The sequence below is a fragment of the Chanos chanos genome, chromosome 9 (genome assembly GCF_902362185.1).
Source record: "Chanos chanos chromosome 9, fChaCha1.1, whole genome shotgun sequence".
NCBI classification, from domain to species: Eukaryota; Metazoa; Chordata; class Actinopteri; order Gonorynchiformes; family Chanidae; genus Chanos; species Chanos chanos.
The window spans coordinates 22,647,114-22,671,617 of NC_044503.1; the positions used below are offsets into that span (position 1 = coordinate 22,647,114).

Consider the following 24,504-nt stretch of genomic DNA (forward strand, 5'->3'; position numbering starts at 1 on the left):
TTGAGCTTTATAATGACTGATGTTGATAAAAGTTCCGAAGTATGATCTTTACATCTCTTCACATGACAGCCGATTTAACTTTTCAGTGCCGTCTCCTTCATGCAATACACTAAAACACCACAGAGCGACACTGTTCGAATCATACGTCATATCCGTGCACAGCGGCACCTTAGTCGACGAGAGCGAAGGCTTGTGTTTAAGGCCGGGTAGGTCCCATAGACAACAAGTTTAACGGGAAAATAAATAGCGAATTGGCTGAAGAATCTTCATCCATCCTTGCAAGCTATAGTATTAGGCGGCTATATATTGTTATATCTGGTCTCAACTAATCGTAACAAGTGGAATCGGTGAGTTTTGTTCCCTATTAATATAAAAATCAGCCGTTTTTCTTAAGCTAAGTGTAGGTTCCTCTATCCTAGTTTTATTGTTGCTTTGTTCTGGGCAGCAGCCATTTTTAATCGCCTTGTCCAATATACATTGCCTTTTCCTCTTCGCTCCAGAAATCTGAAGAGGGACCATTGAGCACCCTGAGAGTACAAACGAATTGGCAGTTTGTAATAAGGTAGTGTGTGCAAACGAAGACTTAATAGTACGTCTCGCAACCAAGAAAAGTTGAAGTAGCCTCTTGGCCCAGTTTTTGATCCTGAGCGTAGAGTTAGCTCACCGCTTGATCGTGGCAGCCACTTTTGTGTTAGCTGAATATTTTGAGCTGTGGTACCTGCTATTTTTCCGTCGTTTTACAGTTGATTAAGTATTGGAATACCACATCATACTCCTAAAGAGATCGCCTAGTATATAGTTTTCAGGTTAGAGACATTAGTGTTTGTACAAATAGCTTTCAGAGTTCAAATGTTAGCTTGTTAGCAAGGTCTGTTTACAAATAGTGCTAACTATGGCTAGCATAGTTCCTGGTGGGTAAGGGACTGGCCTGGCAGTTGGTCTTTATTTATTTTTTTGGTATGTCGTGCTATTCAAGCCTGTGACCCTGAAAGACATGTTGGAACGTCACTGCAACGAGTTATATTGTGTACATGATGGACGTCTGTAGGTATTTCGGGGCCTTTTCGGGTGGCAACAGTATCTTGTCAAATGTACATTTCTTGTGTTGGCTCTCACCCTATCCAAGGTTAGCAGGCTAAACGTTTGCCTGCTAATTTGGCTAGTTAGAGGAGGACGAAACAAATGTATGCTACCTATGATTTTGATACTTCGTTGAACATCGTGAAATGAAGTGTGTTCACCGGTTGACATTCTGGCTAGTATGATTTCACCTCAGTTATAAACATTCTTAGCCATTAATAGACAGCGTTACCTACAGTAGTATCTATAAGCGAACTACCTCATACCGGATATCGTAGAAAAAAATCTTTTTTTTTCCTTAATAAGAGATGGCAAATTGCTTGATGAAGGCCTTGCGCAACCGTGGTTGCTTATTATCTTTGTCTCCTCCAAAACCCTCAAGAACTTGAACCTTACCGGAAAGCTTTAACTCACTAATATCGCCAAGTATACCTGCCGTTAGAATTCAGAGTACATAAAATGCCTGAAATGCACGTTAAAATGCGTACGTATATAAGTGTTGTTTTTCTGGGTTTTTTTTTTTTGGCGACGTTAGCATGCCTCGTCAGAGGTGATTGAGTACCGTTTCAAAGCGTACATGGTTATAAGAATTGGCGGTGACTTCGGGTTTCTTCCTTGTTTGTGTTTTTATCTGCATTTTCTCTCCTGTGAATATATGTTTCTTATAACTACAACGTGTGCTCATCGCAGGGATTGTTTTCATCGTTAAAATCCATTGCTTATGATGCTGCATTTTGCGATCCCAATGTCAGATTACCCCAATTTTGAGTCACGCCATTTTGCTGTTTAGATCATTTTGAGTTAACTGACCGTTTCCTCCGATAACTGCTCCTTTGCAGATAATAGCTGGGTTAAGCCGTGATTTTAAAAGTAAATATTACTTTCAATGTGACAACAATACCATGTCTTTATACGAGTCTTAAAAAAAGTGTGGGCTAATTGTTTGTGAACACATAAATGATCTCCAATTCTTAGGTACTATTAGAGGGCTCAACCTATTCCCTTTTGAATCTTAAAGGTGAAAGGCACGTATTGGATATCCACTCCAAATCGAAATAAGAATAATGCTTATCATTAAAGGGTACTGAAACTTAGCAGATGCAGTGAGAAAGAGACAGAGTGTGTGTCAGGCGTCAAGCTCTGTATCTGTCTCCTCTCTCAGTTATTTTAGAATATAAGAGATGAGTCTTGAGTAGCAGTTAACTCCTGAGAGTGCATGATGAGTCCTCTCTCACTCTCTGATCTGTTTCCCGTGGAGGAGTCCTCTGTGACCCCTGTGTCTCATCAGAGCGTGAACATATGCTGTTGTCCCTGCTGTTTACACAGGATTTCACCTCCACATAGCTGGCTTGTGTCCAGGCCATGGTGGGCCCCTTCTTAGTGCAGCCTTTGAATTACTGTAATAGCTCTTCTCAGGGCGCTTTTCATTTGGAATGACACACCCGTCACATGAAGGCCCGTTTTGACTAGGCCCTTTAAATCCTGCAGGTCTCAAACGATTGTTCCGGCTTTGTTCTTTAACTGTCCACACCGCCGGACCCTGGACCACTCTGTGTGTGGCTGGGGCATCACTGTGGGGCTGTGGAAGAGGATGCTGATTGACTAGAGTCTAGCCTGCTGGCCTTTCCTTTAGAGTGCAAGTTTACTGTGTGTGTAATCTTTGATGTTTAGTGGCCTTTTTTGTTGCTGTGGTAGATGGAATGGTTCTGATCTACGGCCCAGTTCCCTCCCCCATATATATATATGTGTGTGTGTGTGTGTGTGTGTATGATCATGTTTCTGCAGTGGCAATGGGGACACAGGTTCTTGTAGGACTTTGTCACACATACAACTGGGAAAACGTGGTGACTCTAGTGTGTCAGCTTGATTAAAGAATTTCGAGCTCCCCAAATTGTCTCGATGGGTTTATATATTTGTTCTTAGACAGACTTATTTCTTCATGTCAGTGTCATTTGAAATAGAATAAAGCCCAGATTCTGTCCTTTTCTGTGCTGTGTCATATCACAGTTTTAACAGTATGGTTTGAATATTAGAGTTTTCCCCTCTTTTGTTAAGCTTATAATATTGAGAAATTCCACAAGCTTTAAACACCCCAATAGCGTAATTACAGAAAGTTGACATTGCCTAATTAGCTTGGTAAGAACGACCACATGACGAAGTTATTATAATTTTGAGATCTGTGTTTGGTAATGCTGAATTCAGGGCCCATGGAGAAGAATTACAGTGAGGTATTAGCAGTTTCTATCGTTACTCCTTATCTGTAGTGTTGGAGGTCTTCATTTGAAGTGTTTTCTGCATAAAGAAATGGAGTGTTTAGAGGGCTCTGATTCAAGTTCCTTGCTACTTTTCCCCCTGTAAACCTGCCTGTGGAAGATTTTGTTTATCTAAGAACCTAAAAACGTCTTGTGGGAGCTCTTAAATGTTGTTGTTGTTGACATTGTTGTTGTTGTTGTCTTTGCAGAAACAGACGGCATAGAGGAAGAGGAGCAAAGAAAAATTTCCATACTCGATGACATTACATCGCAATGTCCGATCGTTTGGGGCAAATAACCAAGTCCAAGGATGGGAAAAGCAAGTACTCCTCGCTCAGTCTATATGACAAGTACAAGGGAAAGTCAATAGAGAATCAGAAAACCACAGGTAAGGCCATGCTTGGATTGTAATATTGGTTTGAAGGAAAGTTGCTATATTATAATTGTCTGCAGCAGATTTGTCATGAAGAGTTTGTTAGTTTTGAAGCAATTCTGTGTGACAGGGAAAGAAGAAAAATAATGATTTTATTTATTTATTTGTTTTTTAAGGAAATATTTCTTGGAGCAGTGTCTTTATAACTAAAGGGCAGAGAATTCATACTGTAACTTCTTCCAACAGCATCTGTCTGACCCAGCCTAGGTTTTCTCCTAAATGTTGCAGTTTAATGACTTGCCTGCTGTCTAAAAAACAATCCAGGTCTTTCAGTCTTTACCTTCTCTCTCTCTCTCTGTCTGTCTCTCTCTCTCTCTCGTCTCAGTTGTTCCGCGACATGGATTGCAGAGTCTTGGAAAAGTGGCCACTGCCCGGCGCATGCCCCCACCCGCTCACCTGCCGAGCCTGAAATCAGAAAACAAAGGAAACGATCCCAACGTGATAATTGTGCCCAAAGACGGAACAGGATGGGCAAACAAGCAGGAACAACCCGATCAAAAGAGGTGAGAAAGTGAAGCCTCATAAGACCAATATCATAGTGTTCACCATCGCTCGACCCGTCGTGGATCTAAGTGAAACATATTGACTGGAATTTTGCACTGGTTTCTCATGCTGATTTTTGAGCGGGGAGATTTTGCTGTCCGTGTGGCCTTTTGGCGGAGAGACTTTGGGTGTAAATTTTCTTTTGCAGACTGCATAAGTGAATCGGTTATCTGCTTGAGCTAATTACCATCTGTCTGCTTACTCCTGGACTGGATAGAGAGCAATGTAGTGAGAGAATGTGACTTTTGCATCCTGTTAAATGGACTGTCACTTTGACACATGTTGAAGAATTTGAGGACCTCATTGCCAGGGTGATAATATTCATCAGTGGATCACTGCAGACCAGTTGGGATGAATTCAGTTGTTGATTGAGCAGCTCTTTCTAGCTATAATGCCTTGAAATGTTTGTATATATGTATTTGATCAGAACATGAAGACTGGCAGTAGAGGTGTGTGTAAACAAGCAAGAGCAAAATTTTTTTTCCTCCCTAAGGTAGAACAGGAACAGCCGAGAGCTCTGCGTGTGTGTGTGTGTGTAGGTGGTGATCAGTAGGATGCTATGGTTCTGTGTACCTTTGTGTGGGTGGTTGAAAGAGCGTGGAATAGGGGGAGTAGGAGGGGGGCTACTGAACATAGCACAAGTGACAGCACTGTTAATGCACATCGATCAGTTTTAGGCTGGGCACAGTTCTCGTGATAACAAAAGCTCAAGACTTTCAATAACACCACAAGCAGAACACTTTGAACCAGAGGGATTCTGTTGTGCTTAGAGGTAAAGCATCAAAACCGTCTGAAAAGAATGATTCAGTAGCATTTGGAAAATAACACTAAAAACCGTCCTCTTATGTTTCATGTGATGGTGGCAGAATCTGCACTCCTGACTTTTATTTTTGGATGATATGCTAGTTGATATGCTAATTCTCGACTCATGCTGAAATGGTCTTATCTGACATGAACTTTCACTGCCTACACTCATATCCAGCAGTATTAATTTTTTTTGTTTTCTTTTGTTAAGCTGTAAATGTACATTTCAACATTGTGGACAGGGTTTTAAAGGATGAAAGGCATCTGCTAATACACAACTTAGTCCAGTTTTCCCCAGAAAAATATTCATGTGGAGGAATACAACAGCAGCACAGCAACAGTTTGTGTGTGTGTGTGAGATGGTGTAGCATTTTGCTTCTTTTGCTTTGAGAGATTCTGTGGATGCATTGGGGATGATGCTCTATAAGATGAATGAATAAATTTGATGCGCTGGAATTTCTTGCTTTGCGTGTTCAGGTCAGTCATGTCGTGTTTCAGACTAGGACAGCTGTTCCTAAATGCTCACAGTTTTTCAGAAGTGACATAATTTTGCTCATTGCTCATGTTTTACAGTAACAGCATTTACATTTTTTTAAAAAAAAAATTCATTGTATCATAAATGGTGCCTAAATGTGCTTGCTGATTTCAAACATCAAAAATACATCTGCATATGGTTCAATATTGCACAAATATTAACATGGCTCTAATATTGATAAGTGTTGGTCTGACTCTGTTACACATTAGTCAAATCATAACAGCAGTGTGTTGTGGAAAAAAAAAATCCAGATCCTAGGTCAGATCTTAACGTTGATCTGATGCTGTTAATGTGATTTAAAATACCTACTGACCAACAATCATACAATTATGATGCGTTTAAGATATTATTATGCCTCTCCGAGCCCTCCCCTTTCAAATCAGCATGCAGGCTTCTCTCAACAAGGATGTGTAAAGTGACTCTTTTTTTTCCTTTTGTCTTCCATAGTTCCACTGCATCAACAGCACAGCTGCCGGAGTTGCAGCCGCAGCTGGCTTTACAGAAATCTGTCTCCAATCTTCAGAAGCCGACGCCGGTAGCCAGCCAGGAGGTAAGAATGATCACACGGCGTTGAGCTCGAGGTTCACTGTGTATGGCATGCATTCAGTCAGCAAAACGGCAAAGGGGGCCCGTTTGTTTTGTTTTGGGTTTTTTTTGGGTGTTTGTTCAACTGTTCCCTATGCTGTCTTTTACACAGAGCATAAGCACAGGTGGACCAAAGCAATGGGCACAGCTAAATGGAACGGCAGCAGAGCACGATGGTAAATTGGCATTAGTCTACTCTGATTTTTTTTTTTTAATAGAATAAGTGTGTTGCTTATTACTCTCAGTGCTTGCAGGAGCTTTGTTTACTTTGTCTTACTTGCTTACAAAACCTGCACTTCTTTCCATTGAGGCAGATTCTGCCAGATATGTGAAATAAAACGGAATGTTAGAGTTGTTGCTCTTTTTTTGCCTTTAAGGTTCAAGGGCCTCAAACCGACTGCAGCCCTTCTCTCACGAGGAATTTCCGACTCTGAAAGCAGCCGGAGAGCAGGACAAAGCTGGCAAGGAAAGAAGCGCCTTCGATCCGTCGTATGGGCCCGGACCAAGCCTCCGCCCCCAGAGTGAGTCCACTCCCTCCATGTCTGTCTGTCTGTCTCTCTGTGTGTCTGTATGTCTTCTCAGAACTTCAGTGGCCAAGCTCTCTGTAAGGATTGTGATGTAATGTTACAACCACATTTCACCTTTCACATAGTCGTTTTGTGTCAGAATGTCTCTTTAAAGTCTCAGAGAAGTTATTATGCGTGAAAATGGTCAGTGTCTCTGGAGAAAATACTGAAACCTGTCATCACAGGGGTTCAGCCAAGAGGTCTGTGTTTTATTAGCTGTTGAGTCCAGCACTTGCAGTTGTCTTTTTTTTTTTTTAAGTTGCTCGTTGTTGTCTCTGCATAATGTGTTCTTTTCTTTTCTCTCTCTTTTCTCAGATGTAACGAGCTGGAGGGAGGGAGGCGGGAGGAACCTTCAGCCCTCTGCTCTGTCCCCTGCCCTCTCTGCGGAGCCGGAGGGCAAGGCCAGCGGCGCAGCTGAAACTGTGACGCCTCCTCCCCCTTCCTCCTCTTCCTCTTCCTCCTCATCATCCTCCAACACCGCTACTGCCACGGCTCCATCTCCTGAGCTGAAGGAGTCTTCACTCCGCCTAGGCCAGCCCCTCCGTCGGCCTGCTCCATCCACCCTGCATTACCAGCTCCACCACCCCTCTACCACCTATCATGACATGCTGCCTGCCTTTGTGAGTAGTCCCCTCCCCACAGCTGAAACTGCTTTGGACATCCCTAAATTAGCGAGACCACTAATCACTGAAGACACTAATTGTAACGAGGACATTTAGTTAGTGCATCAACACTCAACGCTGCTTTAGTTGGTGCATAAATACTCAATGCTGCGCCCACCCGCTCCCAAAAAGCAAAGAGTGTTGCATTTATTGTTTCCATAGTAAATATGAAAATTGTTCATACTGCCCCACATTGACCCATTCTCTCTACCATGAGAGAATTTAATCTCAGAGCATTGTGTATGAGGACCAGCTTTAATACTTAGTTATGTATTTATTTCTTTATACCTCTTCCTAGATGTGCCCTAAAGAGACTCATGATGCCCAGGGCTCCTCTGAACACAGCCCTGCCACTGTGGTTGCTCCAGTACGTTTTGATGCCAGGCCTACCTTCAGACCGGTCTACCCTGCCCCAGAATCTGTCAAGTAAGTACTGCACTGGATCGCTATATGTCAACTTTAATGATGGCTGGCAAGTGAATGTTATCACAAAAACAAACAACTTCAGATTCTGATTGCATTCGTATGCCCCATATGTCATCAAGTTCATTCAAAATATTCACGCTGTTATCCAGTGGGAGCTAATTGGATGATATTCTCTTTACTTTAAAAGTGGTGATGTGAGGAGGGAGAATCGCTTTATCCGAGCGCCGCCTCGTCCTTCACCTCGGCCGATCCGTCGGCCCGGTGAACGAGCCCCTCGTCCTGCCATCATTAATCCTGATGACCTGAAGGATCTGGACGACTTGGACAATGACTGTGAAGATGGCTGGGCAGGTGCGCTGGTTGTGTCTTAGAACTAATTGTCTCAAACATGTTCACGTTTCTTGCAGAGGCAATGAAAATGTTATTAAATGGAATTGAAGGACCTCAGCACTTAACAAAATTTAAATTGGTTGAGTATCTCTGTAAACTGTTGGCTGACAGAATGCTGAGTCTGTCTGCTTGTGTGTCTGAGACAGGTCTTCACGAAGAGGTGGATTACAGCGAGAAGCTCAAATTCAGTGATGATGAGGAAGATCACTCTCCCTGTGAGAAGAATAAGATTTGGTGAGGGTTTTATTTGTGTCTCCTCTGAGCTTTATACACTTATTTTTCTCTAAATCAGCTTTTGGAATGGGTGAGTAATAATGAAGCTGAAGGTTTTCTTAACTTAAAAAAAAAAAAAAATCTGTCTCTTCCTCCATGTGTTGCAGGGGTGACTGGGAGAATCACAGGGAGCGTCAGTCTTCTCTGAGTTCGGGAGAGGGCCCGTATGCGCAGGATGGCCCCGAGGAAGAGTTGTACCAGCGGCAGCAAGAGTCTCTGTCCTCCAGGAAGCCCTCCAGACTCGCTTCCTCTGACTCACAGGTAATAACAGAGAGAACTGTCTCAGTACTTGTACTTTTGGAGATGTGTCGTTCTGGGTCAAGAGTCCAAATCTTGCTTCATCCCACTTTTTTATAATGTGTTGCGTTCAGCATCAGCAGAAGGGTAGCAGCGCGACGGGGGAATCTGCTGAGGAGCAGGACGAGCCTCAGCGCCAGGCGGCTCCGCGAGGGAAGTTCGTCACCGCGGACATATCGGAGGCCGTGGAGCGTGCCAGGCGGCGCCGTGAAGAGGAGGAACGACGGGCCCGCGAGGAGAGACTGGCCGCTTGTGCGGAGAAACTGAAAAAGCTCGATGAGAAATTCGGCAAGACGGAAAGGCCAGTGCGTTCTGGGGATCCTTTGCAGAAAGATTTGGACAGGGAGCTGTCCCAGTCTCCAGGCAAAGAATCTTCCAGACCTCACTCAGAGGGCTGGCAGCATGCTGTTAAGGGTAAGCAGATTGAGACCTTAAAATAATCACTAGATTTTCACTAGAGTTTTGGAGAAAAAGTTGACTGAGTAGTTACTGTCATTGAATGGTGGTTTCGGAGCAATTGGAATGTTGACCGAAGCCAGAACCAGAAACTATTAGTGATAGAACATTAATAGGAAAGTTCTGTGAAAGTTTTTTTTTTTTTTTTTTTTTTCAAAATGTGGGAATATTTTATTTATTGGCCTACCCTAGCACCTTGCATGATCATTTGTCGAAGGATTTGGTTTAATTTGGAAAAAGATTTGCATTCACTATTGATTTTTTTGCCTCTCAGTATATCCAATGCCCAATGCTGTTTTTAAATATTTCTGCCTTTCCATTAGAAGCATCTGATCCACCCTCAGATCAGCCTCCCAGCCAGGACTACAGAGATGATAGCCCTGGTGGTTTTAACTATCACAATGAGGATGATAGTCATGAGGCCACCTCTCCCCTCCCAGACTACAGCAGGCACCAGAAGGCCATGCCTCCGCGCTTCCAAAAGCAGCAGCAGCAGCAGGTGAGCGGCTGCAGCTGACCTCATCAAAGGCTGCAGAGCAGAATTGCCTAATCCCATAATGCTTAGGGATTAGTGCGCCGAAGTTCAAAGGAGCATGTGTTTTCTAAACGGCTGCCTGACAAACACAGCCACTGTTTGTAGGCGTATAAATTGGGACAGAGATTGGTTTGTGCTCGAGAACGCTTTTCCTCACTGTTTAGCATGTATTTTCAGGGAAAATGAGGCATTAGAGTAGAGCCCAGATTTTTACGTATTCATGTTGGTACATTCGACGAGCACCTTTTCAAGGACAGAAAGGTTAATCTTGGTTTTGGAATTCAGATTTTGGTGTCAGGGGGGATGGTTCTTCTTATTTGAGATCCATATTCAAAAACCCATATTCTTATTTGAGAAATTGCGAGCACATCTGTAGCTTGTTCAATAACTGAGAAATGCCTGTGTTCTGGAAATTTCATTTCAGGAGCAAGTGTATAAGGTGCCACAGTGGCAACAGTCAGGTCATCCTACACAGTCTGGCTCTAACCACCCCCAGCGTGGATACTACCCACCCCATGTCCTTGGATTTGATCCACGTTGGATGCTTATGCCCCCATACATGGATCCCCGCATGACGCAAGGACGCTCTCCGGTCGATTATTACCCGAATCCTGTTCAGTCGTCCGGTTAGTTTTAATTGGAAAAACTGCATTCTACCAGCAAGACTTTTTTTTTTTCCTTTGGGAAATTTGTTGTTGTCTCTTTCTTGAAATATTTTTTGTGCTCTATTTGAATTGTGTTGGACTATATAGGAATGATGAAACCAGTAATGCAGCAGGACCATCTGAATAGTCCTGGCTCTGCCTCAGATGAGGGCTGCCATCCCAGTATGCACCAAGATAGGAGAGCCCCCTCCACAGAGCCTTACCCAGTGTGGAACCAAGATGGATACCCACCTGCACGCAGTTTCACCCCTCCCTACCAGAGACAGCGTGAAAACACTGACAGAAGCCAGGGTGATGACAGGTTAGTGGCGCAGGAAACTGCTCAGACCAGCAAAGTTTAAAGTATGAATTTCAAATAAAAATTGTTTTTGTCAAACATGGTTATTTCCAGTTTGTCTACTTAGGACTGTCAGCAATAACATTTAATATCTTTTGGTTTCACTCCAGGAGCGATCAGTCGTGCTCTCAGCAGGACTCTTATGAGGAGAGGAGCAACGACCGAGTTGAAAGCCCGGCCGAGGACTTTTCACACCAGGGCTGTCGCCAGGGTAGAAACTCAGACATTTCTCTGGGCTCTCAGAGAGAAGTTTCTCATGAGGAAAATCTCCTGCCCCCATCACACAACAGGTCCCACCAGGGAGACTGCGACTACTCCAAGCCAGACCCCAAAGAAACCTCTGGCGCCCGGCACCAGAAGGATAATTCTGAATCTCGTCATGAAGTGTTTGACAGCTCTAGCAAGGACAAGGGCTATGACTCCGATTTCTGGAGGAAAGATGGTGCCCTGAAGAAGGATGGCGGCTGTCAAGCGCAGTGGTCGGACCCAGGGTCGAGCAGCAGCAGCAGTGTCAGCCAGCCGTCTGAATCCAGTAACAGAACTTTTAGGAGGACTGGACCTATTAAAAAGCCTGTGCTGAAGGCCCTGAAGGTTGAGGACAAAGAGAATGAGAAGCCCAGATCTGAGCCAGAGGAGAAGCCTGTCCCATACAGGCTGGAGAAGGAGGTACTCACCAATGTGTACGACCTGAAGAAAGACAGCCAGCCTTTGGCGAACAGGCGCTCTGTCTCTCCCGTTGTAGCCTCCCCTGAGGAAAAGCAGCCCATTCCTCCCAAAGCAGAGAAAGTCTGTAACCAAAGTGAAGACACCAACAAGGAGAGCACCTGGGACAGCGCAAAGACTCAGTCCAGAGATGTGTCGGATAGTAGGGAGCTGACGGCACCTCGTCGCAACAACTGGATTTTTATTGACGAAGAGCAGGCGTTTGCAGGGGCCAGAGGGGTAGGCCGTGGGCGTGGCAGGGGCTTCAGGGAGTTCAGCTCACGGGGTGGAGGTCGTGGAGGACGAAGCGAAAACACTAGAGGAAACTTTAACAGCAGCAACAGCGGCACCCAAAGGGCAAACCGAGGCCGAGGGCCACGGGAGTTCGTCAAGACAGAGGACCTGCAAAGAGGCAAGCCTCGTCGGCGTAATGTGAGTGAAACCCTTAGCGAGACCTCAGAGTATGAAGAGTTGCCCAAACGCCGGCGCCAGAAAGGCACTGAGAATGGCGAAGCCACGTATGCTGTAACAGGTGATGTTAAAAAGGCAGACAGGGACTCCTGGAGATCAAACAAGGTTTACACAGATGATCAAGCTGCCAGTGGAGATTCGCGGGAGAAAACCAAAACCTCCCGTGGATTCGGGCGATCACTGCCTCCCCGCCTTAATACTGGATATAACCGTGGGTTTGGATCAAAAGACATTTCTACTTGGAGAGGTAGAGGAACCCAGTTCGGAAATGGAGGTGGATCTGTGCAAGAAAATGGGTATGGCCTTGGTGTGGAGCCTTACAATAGGAGACCAACCGAGCGTGAGCCCCCAAAGTATGCCCAGAAGTTCTCAGGATCATTCATGGAGAATGGAGTAGAGGACAGATCAGGAGAAGGCGACTACTATATCGACAATGACAATCCTGATAACCGACCCTTACGAAGAAGACGTCCCCCGCGGCAGGACAAACCTCCACGCTTCAGGCGGCTCCGTCAAGAGCGAGAACCAGGGGGACAGTGGAACAGCGAAGAGTACGTCAACGGAGACTTCTCCAATCCTTGGCCTGGTCGTGCAAAGACAAGTGAAGATAACTGGCCCAGTCAGTATTCTGGTGGGAGATCTCACGACTTTGGTGGGCAGCGTCAAGCCGAGGACTGGGAAACTGGCTCGGAGAACAGTGACTTCAATGACTGGAGAGAGAAGCGTGGAGGCAGCAGCCAGCAGGGAGAAGTACCTGCGGACTCAGTCCACGGCGAATCAGGCAGCGGAGAGAAGAGAGAGCTTTCTAAGCGAAGCTTCTCTAGCCAGCGCCCCCTGGTTGACAGGCAGAACCGTAAGGGAGATCCGGGGATCTTGGAGGGCAACAAGATGTCTCGTTCAGCAGAAACTCCAAATGCAAGCTCTTCAAACAGAAACGAGAGCTGGCAGAATGGAGTATCCTCAAATTGCAAAAGGTTAGTTAGTGAAAGGCTTGGCGAGGACACATCAAGAATTGTTGGTGCGTTACAGATTTGTTATGAAGTGTCATTTATTTGATGGTGCATTTTCATCAAATTGTCAGAAAGGGTGTTATGTTTATGGAATAGTCTTTAGACAGGTAGTTATGCTCCAAAACCAAATGTAATTGGGCACTCTCACCTATCTTAATAGATAGCACTTCCATTGACCCGTTACCAGCAGAATTAGTTTTGCATCAGTTCTTGTGAACTGTTCGCACTCATTATTGAGATTATGAAAGGGAGCCAAGAGTCACAGCTTTATCATCAGGAAATGCGACAGCAGGCAGGGCCGCAGTTCAGGCTTTGGCATCATGACAAAAGAGTCGTGACGTACTCTTCCTCTCTCATCTCTGTTCGTGGTACAGGAGTCCAGATGATGCGACTTCAGGCCTGAGCTCTGGGTCTGTGTACAGCGTGGAGCAGTCTGAGGAGGCCCTGCAGGCGAGCGCTATGGAAGGCTCGGGGAAGATGGAGAAGGACCTGAAGGCCAGGACCATGAAGGGGGAAATGTCAGAGCCCCTTTCTCAGTACGACCTGAATAGTTACCCAAGTAAGTGAAATCACCGACATGTGAACTTAAGTCGTGACCCTTGCATTGAATAAGCAGTGAAGTCGAGCGCTGTGTGCTCAGACACGAATTTATACAGTTGCACTCGTGTTAACTAAGCTTTCTCATGGTGCCCTTGACACGTGGGAATCTTTTTCCGTATATGGTTTGTCGCATATACAGTGTTTTATGCCATTGAAGAAAAGGTGACTTTCTTTGTCCACTCCGCTTCTTATGACGTCTGTTTTATTCGTACCTCACAGTTGAGGGTGATGCAGGAGCATCTAGCACAGAGGGATTTCAAGATGCCTTGTCCAAAAAACAGCTGCGCCCACACGAGGAGGAGCGCAGGAGGAAGGAGCAAGGAGCAGCTGTGAGTTATCTGTCCCCTGTATTCCATTCACTCCTTACTTGCAGATACTCAGTCAAGGTTAACACGTTTAACCTTGGAAATAAAGACCAAAGCAACATTTTCCTGTGTTTGTTTTAGGGGCGTAGGCTTGTAGTGCAGTGAGCCCTTAAGCATGGATCAGATTCTCTTGAGTTCATGTGGATTTTGCACTTGCTTAGACAGAAGTTAGTCAGACAGAAGTATTTAGATGAATGTAAAAAAAAAAAAAAAAGACAGTAACAATGATAATAATAATAATAATTTACTTGCAGGTGGCCGTGAAAAACCGATCAGTGGCTTCGAAAATGCCTCCCCGCTTTGCTAAAAAGCAGGGGAGCATGTCCATTGAGCAGCCAGAGGAGGCGCTGTCCACCGGCAATCTTGGCACAGAAATCTGGGAGACCAACAGCAGCAGTAAGACCAGCTCCGGTTTTTCTGAATAATGAGTTAATTTTTTTTTTTGTAGAAATCTGAGAAGTTACTATCCAAATAAAGTAAAATTAATTTTAAGAAAACATTATTCACCTTAACTTTGTCGACAAACCCAAAACTCAAGAATACTATTATACTACTGTAGTGCATACATATTGTTATGTACTTTTGCAGTTGTAGTTATTTGTGTGACGAAGTAAATATGGAGCGTGGTTGTCCTGTTCTTTCTTGAAGCTCTCACTGTTCAGTCGTCTGGGGGTGACTCGTGGTCGAAACAAGTGTCCTACACAGGGAGTGAGCCAAACTCAGAGGTACTGCTGATTGCCCCTGTTCATCACTGTCCACTGTTCAGTTTGTGTGTAAAACTGAGGACCATCAACCTCAACACATCCACACGTGGTGTTAATTGGTGTTAGATGGTGTTAATTTTTTAGTGTCAGTACAGTGAGGTTATATTATATAGTGCTTGGTAAATGTTTACATGGAATGTTTAAGACTGCTAATGCTTCACCTCTTTATAAGCACACACTTTCTGGGGGTGTAATGGTACACGAAATGCATGGCTTGGGAGGGGTCACAATTTGGTGCGTTTTTGATACAAAAATAGAAATGTAAATTTTCACAAGTGTTACTGGCAGACTTACAACAACTGCCTGCACTTTGCCAAAGTCATATTACTGGTTGGCATTTTTGAAAAAAGTTTGGTTACTTTATCTCGTTACATTATAAAACATGCACTCAGACATCAGAGTAATTGCTCAAGTTTTAGCCGTACGTGATTTTCCATATCACAGTCTGTTTGCAGCATTATACATTACATCAGCTCTTGACCAGTGGGAAAATTGTTTGGAGTATACATCAAACTGCAAGCATTACAGCAAACATTGTAGTACCATTAAATGTACCCTCACACCCATTTACAAATGCATACATCTTCCAGTGTGCATATTGTCTTGTCTTTGGCTGCTTCTTGTCGCTAGATGGAATGCAAGTGGTGTTTTATTCATTTCGTTATTTACTTACTTTTAAGTTTGGTTTTTTCTCTGGCTTGTGTGGAACTCATGCGTTGCTGGGCTTTGCGTTGTGAGCCACCATTCTCTGAATCTGCTGCTTTGCAACTGCGTGCTTTACCCCTCTCCACCCTGTAGGGGGGGATATGCACCTCTGGCCTTGGTGGACGTCCTCTGAGACTCAGCATGCTTATCAACCACAGAACCTGAAAAACCTAAAAAATTAATAATGCTGAAAACCCAAAGTGTGATCATCAGGAAAAGATGTATTTTCTGCAGATTTCTCAGCTATTTCAACAACAATTTAAAATCTTTAATTGAAATCTGAAGAGGCATTTTCACAGGGGGGGAAAAAATTCTTTGAGATCCAAAAAAAAAAAAAAAAGACACTAAATTGAGTTGGTGTTCTAAATTGGATATCTTAATTAAAATCAAAAACAACAAAACAAAACAAACCCGGTTTTTGTTTATCTATTTCTAGGTGTTTAAGGGGACACTGACTGACAGTGGCATTGACTTGAGCACTGAGTCTCAGGGGTCCTCTGCCGACTCCTCCCAAAGAAGTTCCCCTTACTGTACCCACAAGCCAGAGGAAACCAAGGGGTGCACCCCACCCCAGCCCAAACACGATGAGCTCAAAGGGCTTCCGCCCTGTCAGACGGAAAAGGTGCAGTGGAGAAACAAAACAAAAACAAAAAAACCCAAAAAACCAAACCAAAACAAAAAAAAAATCAGTTCCTGTCCATCTGTGTAGACATATTTACTTACGTGTGAGGGATCATTTTACATAGGCCTAAGCCAAAATTCAGTCTTTTCCTGGTTGCCCTGTATGTTTTGCTTGTTGGGTTTGTCTGCTGTGTTTTGTTTTAATTTTGCCACAGTGGGCCTTCTCTCACGTTTGGCCTACTTTTGCTGGCACCACAAGCTCTCTTGGGAGGAGGTAGGATGTCCTACACAGTTACTCAGCCCAGTGCAGCCATGAACATGATTTGAAGTCTAAACGCGGCGTGGTAGAGGCTTCTGAATCAGTTTGAGAAAAAGTTTAAAATCTTTTACTGGCTGACTCACAGAGGTTCTGTCTGTCTGGGTGAGCGGCTGTTTCATGTCTCTTTCTTTATGCCAGGACTCTGACGCTGGACCCGAGCAGAGTAAGGAACACAAACCGGGCCCGATCGGGAACGAGCGCTCGCTTAAGAACCGCAAGGGTTCTGAAGGTGTGGAACGTCTGGACAGGCCCCTCACACCCGTCAATGGAGTGGACATCCACGTGGACAATGTCATCCCTGTGCCACCCATTGAGTTTGGGGTCAGCGCCAAAGACTCAGACTTTAGCCTGCCCCCGGGATCCACACCGGTGCCCGTCTCCAACCCTGTCACCAAACTGCAGGACGCACTGGCCAGCAATGTTCGTGTATTTCATGCCGTATTTTCAGCTTTATTAAAATTGGGTTGTGTTTTTTTTGTAATTTTATTTTTTACTGGGAATGAATTCTGCATACACGTGATCTTAATGATTGAAGGGAGGGAGTAAGAAGCCTGCAATGAAAAGCAGAGCGTTAGAACTTTAAGCGTAAGCTGTAGTATGTTTCTAGTTTATGTTTTCGTCATCGGAAATGTAATCTTTTTTTTTTTTTTTTTTTGCCCCCCGTAGGCGACTCTTACTCAAGCCATCCCAATGTTGCGCAGAGACCACCTCCAGCCAGGCATCAACCTCAACCCCATTTCTTTCCCCAGCACAGACCTCACTCTTAAGGTAACCCATAGAATCACAGCTCTGTCCACCTCTTCAGCTCTTTACAGCTTTATCACCTAAATCTCCTCCTCCTTCTCCTCCTCCCAGATGGAGTCTGCTCGGAAAGCCTGGGAGAACTCGCAGTCTCTGCCCGAGCAGGGCTCGCCTGGTGGGGCAGGCTCTGGCACGCAGCCTCCCTGCAGCGCCGGCTCCTCCAGCGGAGTCAGTTACAGCTCCTTCGGAGGAGTGTCCATGCCTCCCATGCCTGTCGCCTCTGTCGCCCCCTCTGTCTCCATGCAAGGTGACATGCTAGATCTGTTTTCTGTGAATGCATTCAGAAAAGCCAGCAAAACTGTCAGAGGTGGAAAAATACACTAAGTATTCATACTGATAAATGAAAATTTTTTGGGGAAAAAATAATTAGTAATTGTTTTGAAATAAAATGTGAGTAGATGCAGCGATAAAATATGGAAACATTCAGTTGAAACGTGTTCCGTAAAGACCAAAAAAAGATGATGGGGAACTTGTTTTATACTGTGTGTCTGAAGTCTTTGTTCACACACTCTCTCTCTCTCTCTTAGGTAATCACATCCCCCCTCTTTATCTAGATGGTCACGTCTTTCCAAGTCAACCCCGCCTCGTCCCTCCAGCCATGACCCAACAACAGAGCTACCAGCAAGTATGTCCCTGTCTCAGTAATACCCCTCTCTCTCTCTCTCTCTCTCTCTCTCTCTCTCTCTCTCTCTCTCTGTCTCTCTGTCTTTTGTACCTTTTTCTTGTTTAATAATAAATTTATATGTGATAAGGTCTAGCAAAAATTAGCCCGTCACTGAAAGAGACAAATGCACTGGTTAAACCCATCCATCTTCATTTCGGTCAGTCACACTGTTATTGGGTGCTGTTGTTTCGTTCCCCAGGCTGCGGCTGCCCAGCAGATCCCTATCTCCCTGCACACCTCTCTGCAGGCACAGGCCCAGCTTGGTCTCAGGGGCGGCCTTCCTGTCTCTCAGTCCCAGGAGATGTTCAACTCCATCCCGCCTTTCAGGTAACACACCCACCTCACGTGTCTGTCTCTGTTCAGTGAAAGAACGTGCTCTCTGAAAACAATGTCTCAGTGCAAAATTTAATTCCAGTCTAGAGGATGAGCAAGTTTGTCCGCGCAATTACATTAAAATGTCTGTTCTGTTTCGAAGATCTCATTTAGCACAGACATGCTTTCAGCACGGAAACTCATAATTATGCTGAAAAATGTTGTCTTTCTATCTCAGTCTAATCTATTTTGAAGATCTTGTTTAACTTGAGCATGTGTTCAGTGTCAAAACCGGCAAATTGGTTGAAAACCACATAATATTTGACTGTTTTTTTTTGTGAATGTTTTATGAATGTATATTCATTTTTTTCTGTTCTACTTCTGTTCAGATCCCAGGTTTACATGCACCCAAACCTGTCTCAGCCTAACCCCATGGTGCTCTCTGGAGGGGCTCCACTCAAAGGACCCTACTCTGCCTTCCCAGGCATGCAGCCCTCAGAGATGGTCAAGCCCCAGTCCGGATCCCACTACCAGCCCATTAATGGTAGCCAGCCCCTGGTCTACGACAGCCCAATGAACCAGGCCCCTGGCATGGGCACTTCTCAGCTCATGGACTCTCAGCTCATCCAGGTAAACACCTACACAAGAAGTCTACAGCCACATGCCTGCAAAAATAACAACATTAAGTGGCACAGTGATTGTGGAAAGATAAAGAACGGAATCATGCGTTAGCATGGATTGACTGGTTGAAGAAATCTCTGTGAAGTGTTAAGAATGTTGACATTTTGACATTTGAGTCTTTCCCCTTCTCTGTGTAGGTGACCATGCCCCTGCCTGGCTCTCAGCTGCGGTACGGCTCTGCTCAGCAGCACCTGATCCTCCCCCAGTCAATCCAGCTCCAGCAAGGCCAGAACCTGCCTGTCGGAGCCCCTCCCCGCAGAATGATGCCCCCTGGATCCCAGCCCCCGGTCATGACCGCCAGCAGAGAGGTACGTTAGGAATATTCACTCTCCCATGCTGCTTTCTGATTTTTTTTTTTTTTTTTTTTGCTAAGATTTTTGGGTTTGTCATTGCTTTGATATGAGTTAATCTATTAATCTTTTAAAGCATTTCATTTTTTTTTTTTTAATGCACAAGCATGGAGGATTAAGAGAGGCTGAAGTGTTTTCAGTCTCCTTTGATTTATTCAGTAAATTGTGTGTGTTTTGTCCTCCCAGCCCCCGCAGATGGAGATGAAAGGGTTCCAGTTCTCAGACAAGCCCAGTCACTCTCCAGGGATACCTGGTGGCTCCTACAGGTGAGCTGGAACACCATTATAGGATCTCAAGGGTCAAAGGTCACTTTGAGTGTGTTGGAAAAGTGCTGGGCGGTAGAATGTCTCAGCTGTTCTGTAGAGACATGTGCTATGATTAGAGAAAAATCTCAATGTTTATTCTGGTTGTGCATGAAAGGAAAACTGTTTGCACATTTGGAAATTCAGGCCGCCACATGAATAGAGTAAATATAATGTAACCATTAAAAGATTTTAAAAATGGCTTGGAGAATAATCAGTACGCTAGCCTATAGATTGGCAAAAAATGATGTGAAATGGCAAAATGTTGAAGTGGAGAGCAACAAGACTACAATGTGTGAATTACAGTTCATCTTACCTAATTAAGAAGCATGGCATGGAAAAAAAAAAAAAAAGAAACAAGGCATGATACCTACCACAGGATTGTACAGTGATATGAATTTTGTATTGTGATATGAATTTTACCTGCTGTACCTGGACCTAGTTGAAATCTGCCTGTTGTGTTGGTAACTAACATTCCTGAACATTAGTGTTGGCCTTCACTGCGCAAATCAAGATTTCAGCTATGTTTGCATTTGAGCTGTGTATCTGTGTACATGCACACACGTGGCATAGTGTGACTGTATGATCCATCACGGTCCTCTGTATTTCCCAGGCCTGGTTCGGCGAGCCCTAGCGGAAAGCCATCTGGACCCCAGGCTGTCGGCCCTCTTCCTGGACATTACACACAGCAGGTATCATCCAAAGTCTACCAACATTCAAGTCTCCATTTCATTGCTTTCTATTCTCCGCTCAGTGCCAGTGCCCATCTGGCATCTTTGTGTCATTACCAAATCTTTAGGCAGCCAAACATCATTTACAGAATAAGACAGTTTTTTTAATACTTGCATATGGAGGGCATGTAGGGTACAGTGTTTCTTTTATTTACTCGCAGTAGGTTTTGCTGCAGCTAGGGACTATCATTAGACTATTATGTGGACTGTATCAAAATGACCCAATATGTGACCCCCACCCCCACGCACAGGTCCCTACCCCTCAGGGCAGCATGGTGATGCACATGCGACCTCCCACCACCGGGCCCTTCCCCAACCCCATCCAGCGTCCAGTCATGCCAGTCAGCAAGACCGTCATCATCCGCTCTCCTCCTTACCCCAGCCCTGGGCGAGAGCCACCTCACTCTACGCCCCCGTCCAACCCCGAGCCCGCCGCCAAGGGGCCTGAGGAGGGCATGAAGGTGAGCCACCAACTGTAAAATATAGGTAATTTCATTTAATCCATTTGTTCTTTGTTTTCTTCTCCCCTCTGGCTCAATGCCTGGCTCCAATACTTTTTATTCGTATATACATTCATATGCGTGTGTGTGTGTGTGTCTGTGTGTGTGTGTGTGTGTGTGTGTATGTACACGCGCACACACACACATACATACACACACACATACATATACACACACACATACATATACACACACACACACACACACACACACACACACACCTCTCTCTCTCTCTCTCTCTCTATATATATATATATGTTTTGTTTTGCTTTTTATGGGTAATTGTTGGTATTCAATTTTTTTTTTTTATGGGTAATTGTATTCAGCTGCTGTTTGTCTGTAGAGCATAACTTACCACATTTGTGGCCTTATGCCATTACAAACAAAACAACCACATTTTCTGGTGTTCATGGTTTAGATCTCCAGCTGTAGCCCTTTGTGTATCCCTGATAATTATAAATTTGCCTACCAAACCCACCTTGTCAGGTAGCATGTACCAGCAAGATTAGTATTAATATTTTAGCCCTGGTCCCAATGGTCCCGATTGCCTTTATGTTATGTGCATTTACTAAAGTGTATTTTATCCTGTTTACTGTGCTATTCTTGAAAAGCCAGGTCCTTGACTTATGATGTGTCTTCCTTCCTTTTGTGTGTGTGTGTGTGTGTGTGTGTGTGTGTGTGTCCGGTTTGGTGCAGGTGAAAGCCCTTCGGGATGCTCGACAGGCGGTGGGTGAGGGGAAGACGCCCTCGGTGGTAATGCCTACCAAGCTGCAGGAACCCCTCCCTACGGGACAGGTCAAACCAGCCCGCACTGGAGCCATCAAACCTCAGTCTGTCAAAATCGAGGAAGGCAAAGCCTAACACGCTCGTGTCGTCATTCTCCATCCCGCTGTGGCAAGATTTCTGTCGTCTCCAGACATCCGTAGGACCATTCTTCTTCCTTTCTTCAGCCCACTTCGGTCACCAGGGCAACCAGCTGAGGAGTGGGCTACTGTACCAACTCCAAAACGATTCTGAGTCAGACACTTATAAAACACCACATATAGAGATATATAAATATATATATATATAAATGTATACTATATATATATATACATAGACACAATAGTTTTGGACACTTCCAAACAGACTCTTGAAAATCATCTTTATTTATTAACATGTATTGTCCATTTCAAGAGAAGATTAAGGGTATATAAATTCACGTTTTCTATGTTGCTCGCCATCAAAGTCTAAACAATAAAAAAAAGAAAGAAGTTTAAAAAACAAAAAAACGTTCAGTGAAAAGAAAGGAAGTTTGAGTTACTGCAGTTTATGTGTCTCCTCCTGCCCATTGCCAAACTGTAAGTGCTCTGGACCATAGTCAAATGACAGTGGTTAAGAATCAAAGAACATGCTGAAACCAGAAGCAAATCTGTCAGCATTGGTGTTTTGTTTTTTTTGTTTTTGTTCCTTTTTTTCCTTTGGAAAGAACTGCAGTGTGCGGCACCATCTGTCATTTTCCTTTGACATTTTTACTGGTCACCGTGGAGTTTTAATCCTTTTCTCTCCTTTTTTTTTCTTATTTTTTTTCCCCTTTTTTTTTTTTTTTTTTTAAAGTAATCACGGCGTTCTTGCTCTATTAAAGGACAGATTTTATTCAATAAACGAAAACATTCAAACCCAAATTTGAGGATGTTATTTTGTGTAAACCTGGAGGGGGAAAAAAAAAAAAAAAAAAAAAAAAAAGAAGCGAGAACACAGATCGCCCATCGCTGAACAAAAAAAAACTTGTTGGTACTCCAGTTGCTTGTGAAAGACTGCGTAGAGAATCGCTCTGTTTATTTTTAATGCTTCTTTTCCTTATTATTATTTCTCCTCTCTTTATGAATCGTCAACAGGAGCGATATATTTGACATGAAACAATGTTGCCTCATGATGCTTCACTGGCACAGGAGCAGTGTGCTGATGTCAGGTTTTTAAAGGGCGACATTGTCCCCCCCCCCCCCCCCCCCCCCCCCCCCCCCCCCCGGGCCAGTGAGAAATGTTACATTTTTCAAAGACTGTGTGTTTCAAGTCTGGTGAAATTTGATGCTGTGGATTGCGTGCTCTGCTTAACTTATGTGTTGGGTGAAGGGGAGGCAGGGTTGTATTTTTTTTTTTTTTTTTTTTTTGGGGCACTTGTTCCGTGTTTTGGGAGGGCAGGGGGTAGGGGAGTTTGGCATGGGTGGGTTGATTCTTTGTGCGAACCTAATGGTCTGGTTTTGAAATGTTGCTATCTACTGCTTGATTTTTTTTTTTCTTTCCTTTTTTTTGGGTTGTATTTTGTAATATGCATCTGGGTTTACATGTAATACAGTTTGAGAGTTATTAGGCCAAGCACATTGTACCCCCCCCCCCCCCCCCCCAGTTTATTATTCTTTTTTTTTTTCCCTTCCTTTTTTTTTGTGAGTGTGTGTTCTGACAACTTCCTTTTCATCACCATCGGATGTCTCTAGGGTGGCACAAGCAATAAAAGCAGCCAATCATTTCTCAGTCAGGGTCCAAATGCTTTATTTTTTACATTGCAAAAAAGTGTGGAGGGGGCCGTTTGGGGGTCGTATAAAATGTGCATTACGGCTTATTATCTTTGCCTGTGTTTTCAGTGAATCATACATTATCTCTGGGGTTGCAGTAATGACTGGGAAACATTAAACCCCCCCTCCCCACCCCACATTGTCATCAGTTTGAAAATGCACAGAGAAGATACCAGTGCCATGGCTCTTACTTGCCACGGTCTTGTCAAAAAACAATCAAACACAAAAAAAAACAACCTCGCAGTGAATATACTGATGTCTCTTTTTTTTTTTTTTTTTTTTTTTTTTTTTTTGCTTAAAACAACAAAAAACCCATTTAAGTCTCACTGTTGCTGATCATGTGACTCCAGAACACTACAACTGTACAGAATTATACCCATCCGTTCATATTTCTTGCAAAAAAAAAAAAAACAAAACAAAACAGGGGAACACCCAAGTTGTGCTTGAATGATGTTGTATCCCAAACAAAATAGAGAGGTTACATCTTAAAGGACACTTGGAACACCATGGGGTGGACTGCTTTCGTGTATGGATTTGATTTGCTGAATATTTGTAATGCGCCCCCCCCCCCCCTTTTTGTTTTATCTTTCTTTCTTTTTTTTTTTTTTTTTTTTTTTTAAAGATGTTTTTTCTGCTTTGCTGATCTCTGCCGACTTAACTGGGCAGGAGTGTACTTTGGCACTTGCTTGGACACATGATTTACATGGGTTGTATGGCTCTTTGGTCACAAAAGTTAAATCACTGTACAGACACACAATCTTGCCCTTTTTTCTTTTGCTTCTCTTTGTAGACTTGTATTTAAAGGGCCAACAATGAATATTTTACCATTGAGATTTTTTCTTTTACATATTTAAATTTTTTGTTTTTGTTTGAGGATCGGTGCTCGCCTTCTGGAACTGATCTCTCAGTCTATTTATCACACACTGTTGTTTATCCTTTCAAATATGTCATTTGCCCTTTTCTTGTTAAAGATCTCATTGAGAGAGAAAAAATAAAGCAAATTGTGCTTTTTCAAAAAAAGAAAAAAGTTAAGTCTCGATTAATACTTGACAGTAAATTTCTGTGCTCCTATCATTGTAATGTCATATGAGAACTTCAGTCATGTCGGTGTGCTGTGAGATTGTATCCTAATTTGCAGGGAATATCAGGGAGGATCTCCACCCAGATTAGTATTGTTTTGCTGAGGACATCAAGGGTCCAAATAAAACCTGCGAG

At 43.9% G+C, this 24,504-nt stretch overlaps 1 protein-coding gene across 1 annotated transcript; it reads left to right on the forward strand.

Moving 5' to 3' along the window:
* Positions 1-203: 203 nt before the first annotated feature.
* prrc2b (proline-rich coiled-coil 2B) lies at positions 204-21,794 on the forward strand. Its single transcript, XM_030784420.1, has 32 exons — positions 204-347; positions 3,542-3,720; positions 4,091-4,268; positions 6,095-6,197; positions 6,345-6,408; positions 6,610-6,753; positions 7,114-7,418; positions 7,759-7,886; positions 8,074-8,237; positions 8,423-8,510; positions 8,657-8,810; positions 8,921-9,260; positions 9,626-9,801; positions 10,262-10,463; positions 10,590-10,803; positions 10,950-12,986; positions 13,397-13,581; positions 13,842-13,951; positions 14,242-14,383; positions 14,636-14,712; positions 15,893-16,078; positions 16,535-16,816; positions 17,063-17,164; positions 17,252-17,444; positions 17,725-17,822; positions 18,061-18,188; positions 18,563-18,803; positions 18,992-19,162; positions 19,391-19,470; positions 20,120-20,198; positions 20,489-20,698; positions 21,434-21,794. Exons 2-32 carry the CDS (start codon positions 3,606-3,608, stop codon positions 21,596-21,598), a joined length of 6,861 nt encoding a protein of 2,286 aa, XP_030640280.1. The 5' UTR covers positions 204-347; positions 3,542-3,605; the 3' UTR covers positions 21,599-21,794.
* The last annotated feature ends 2,710 nt before the right edge of the window (positions 21,795-24,504 follow it).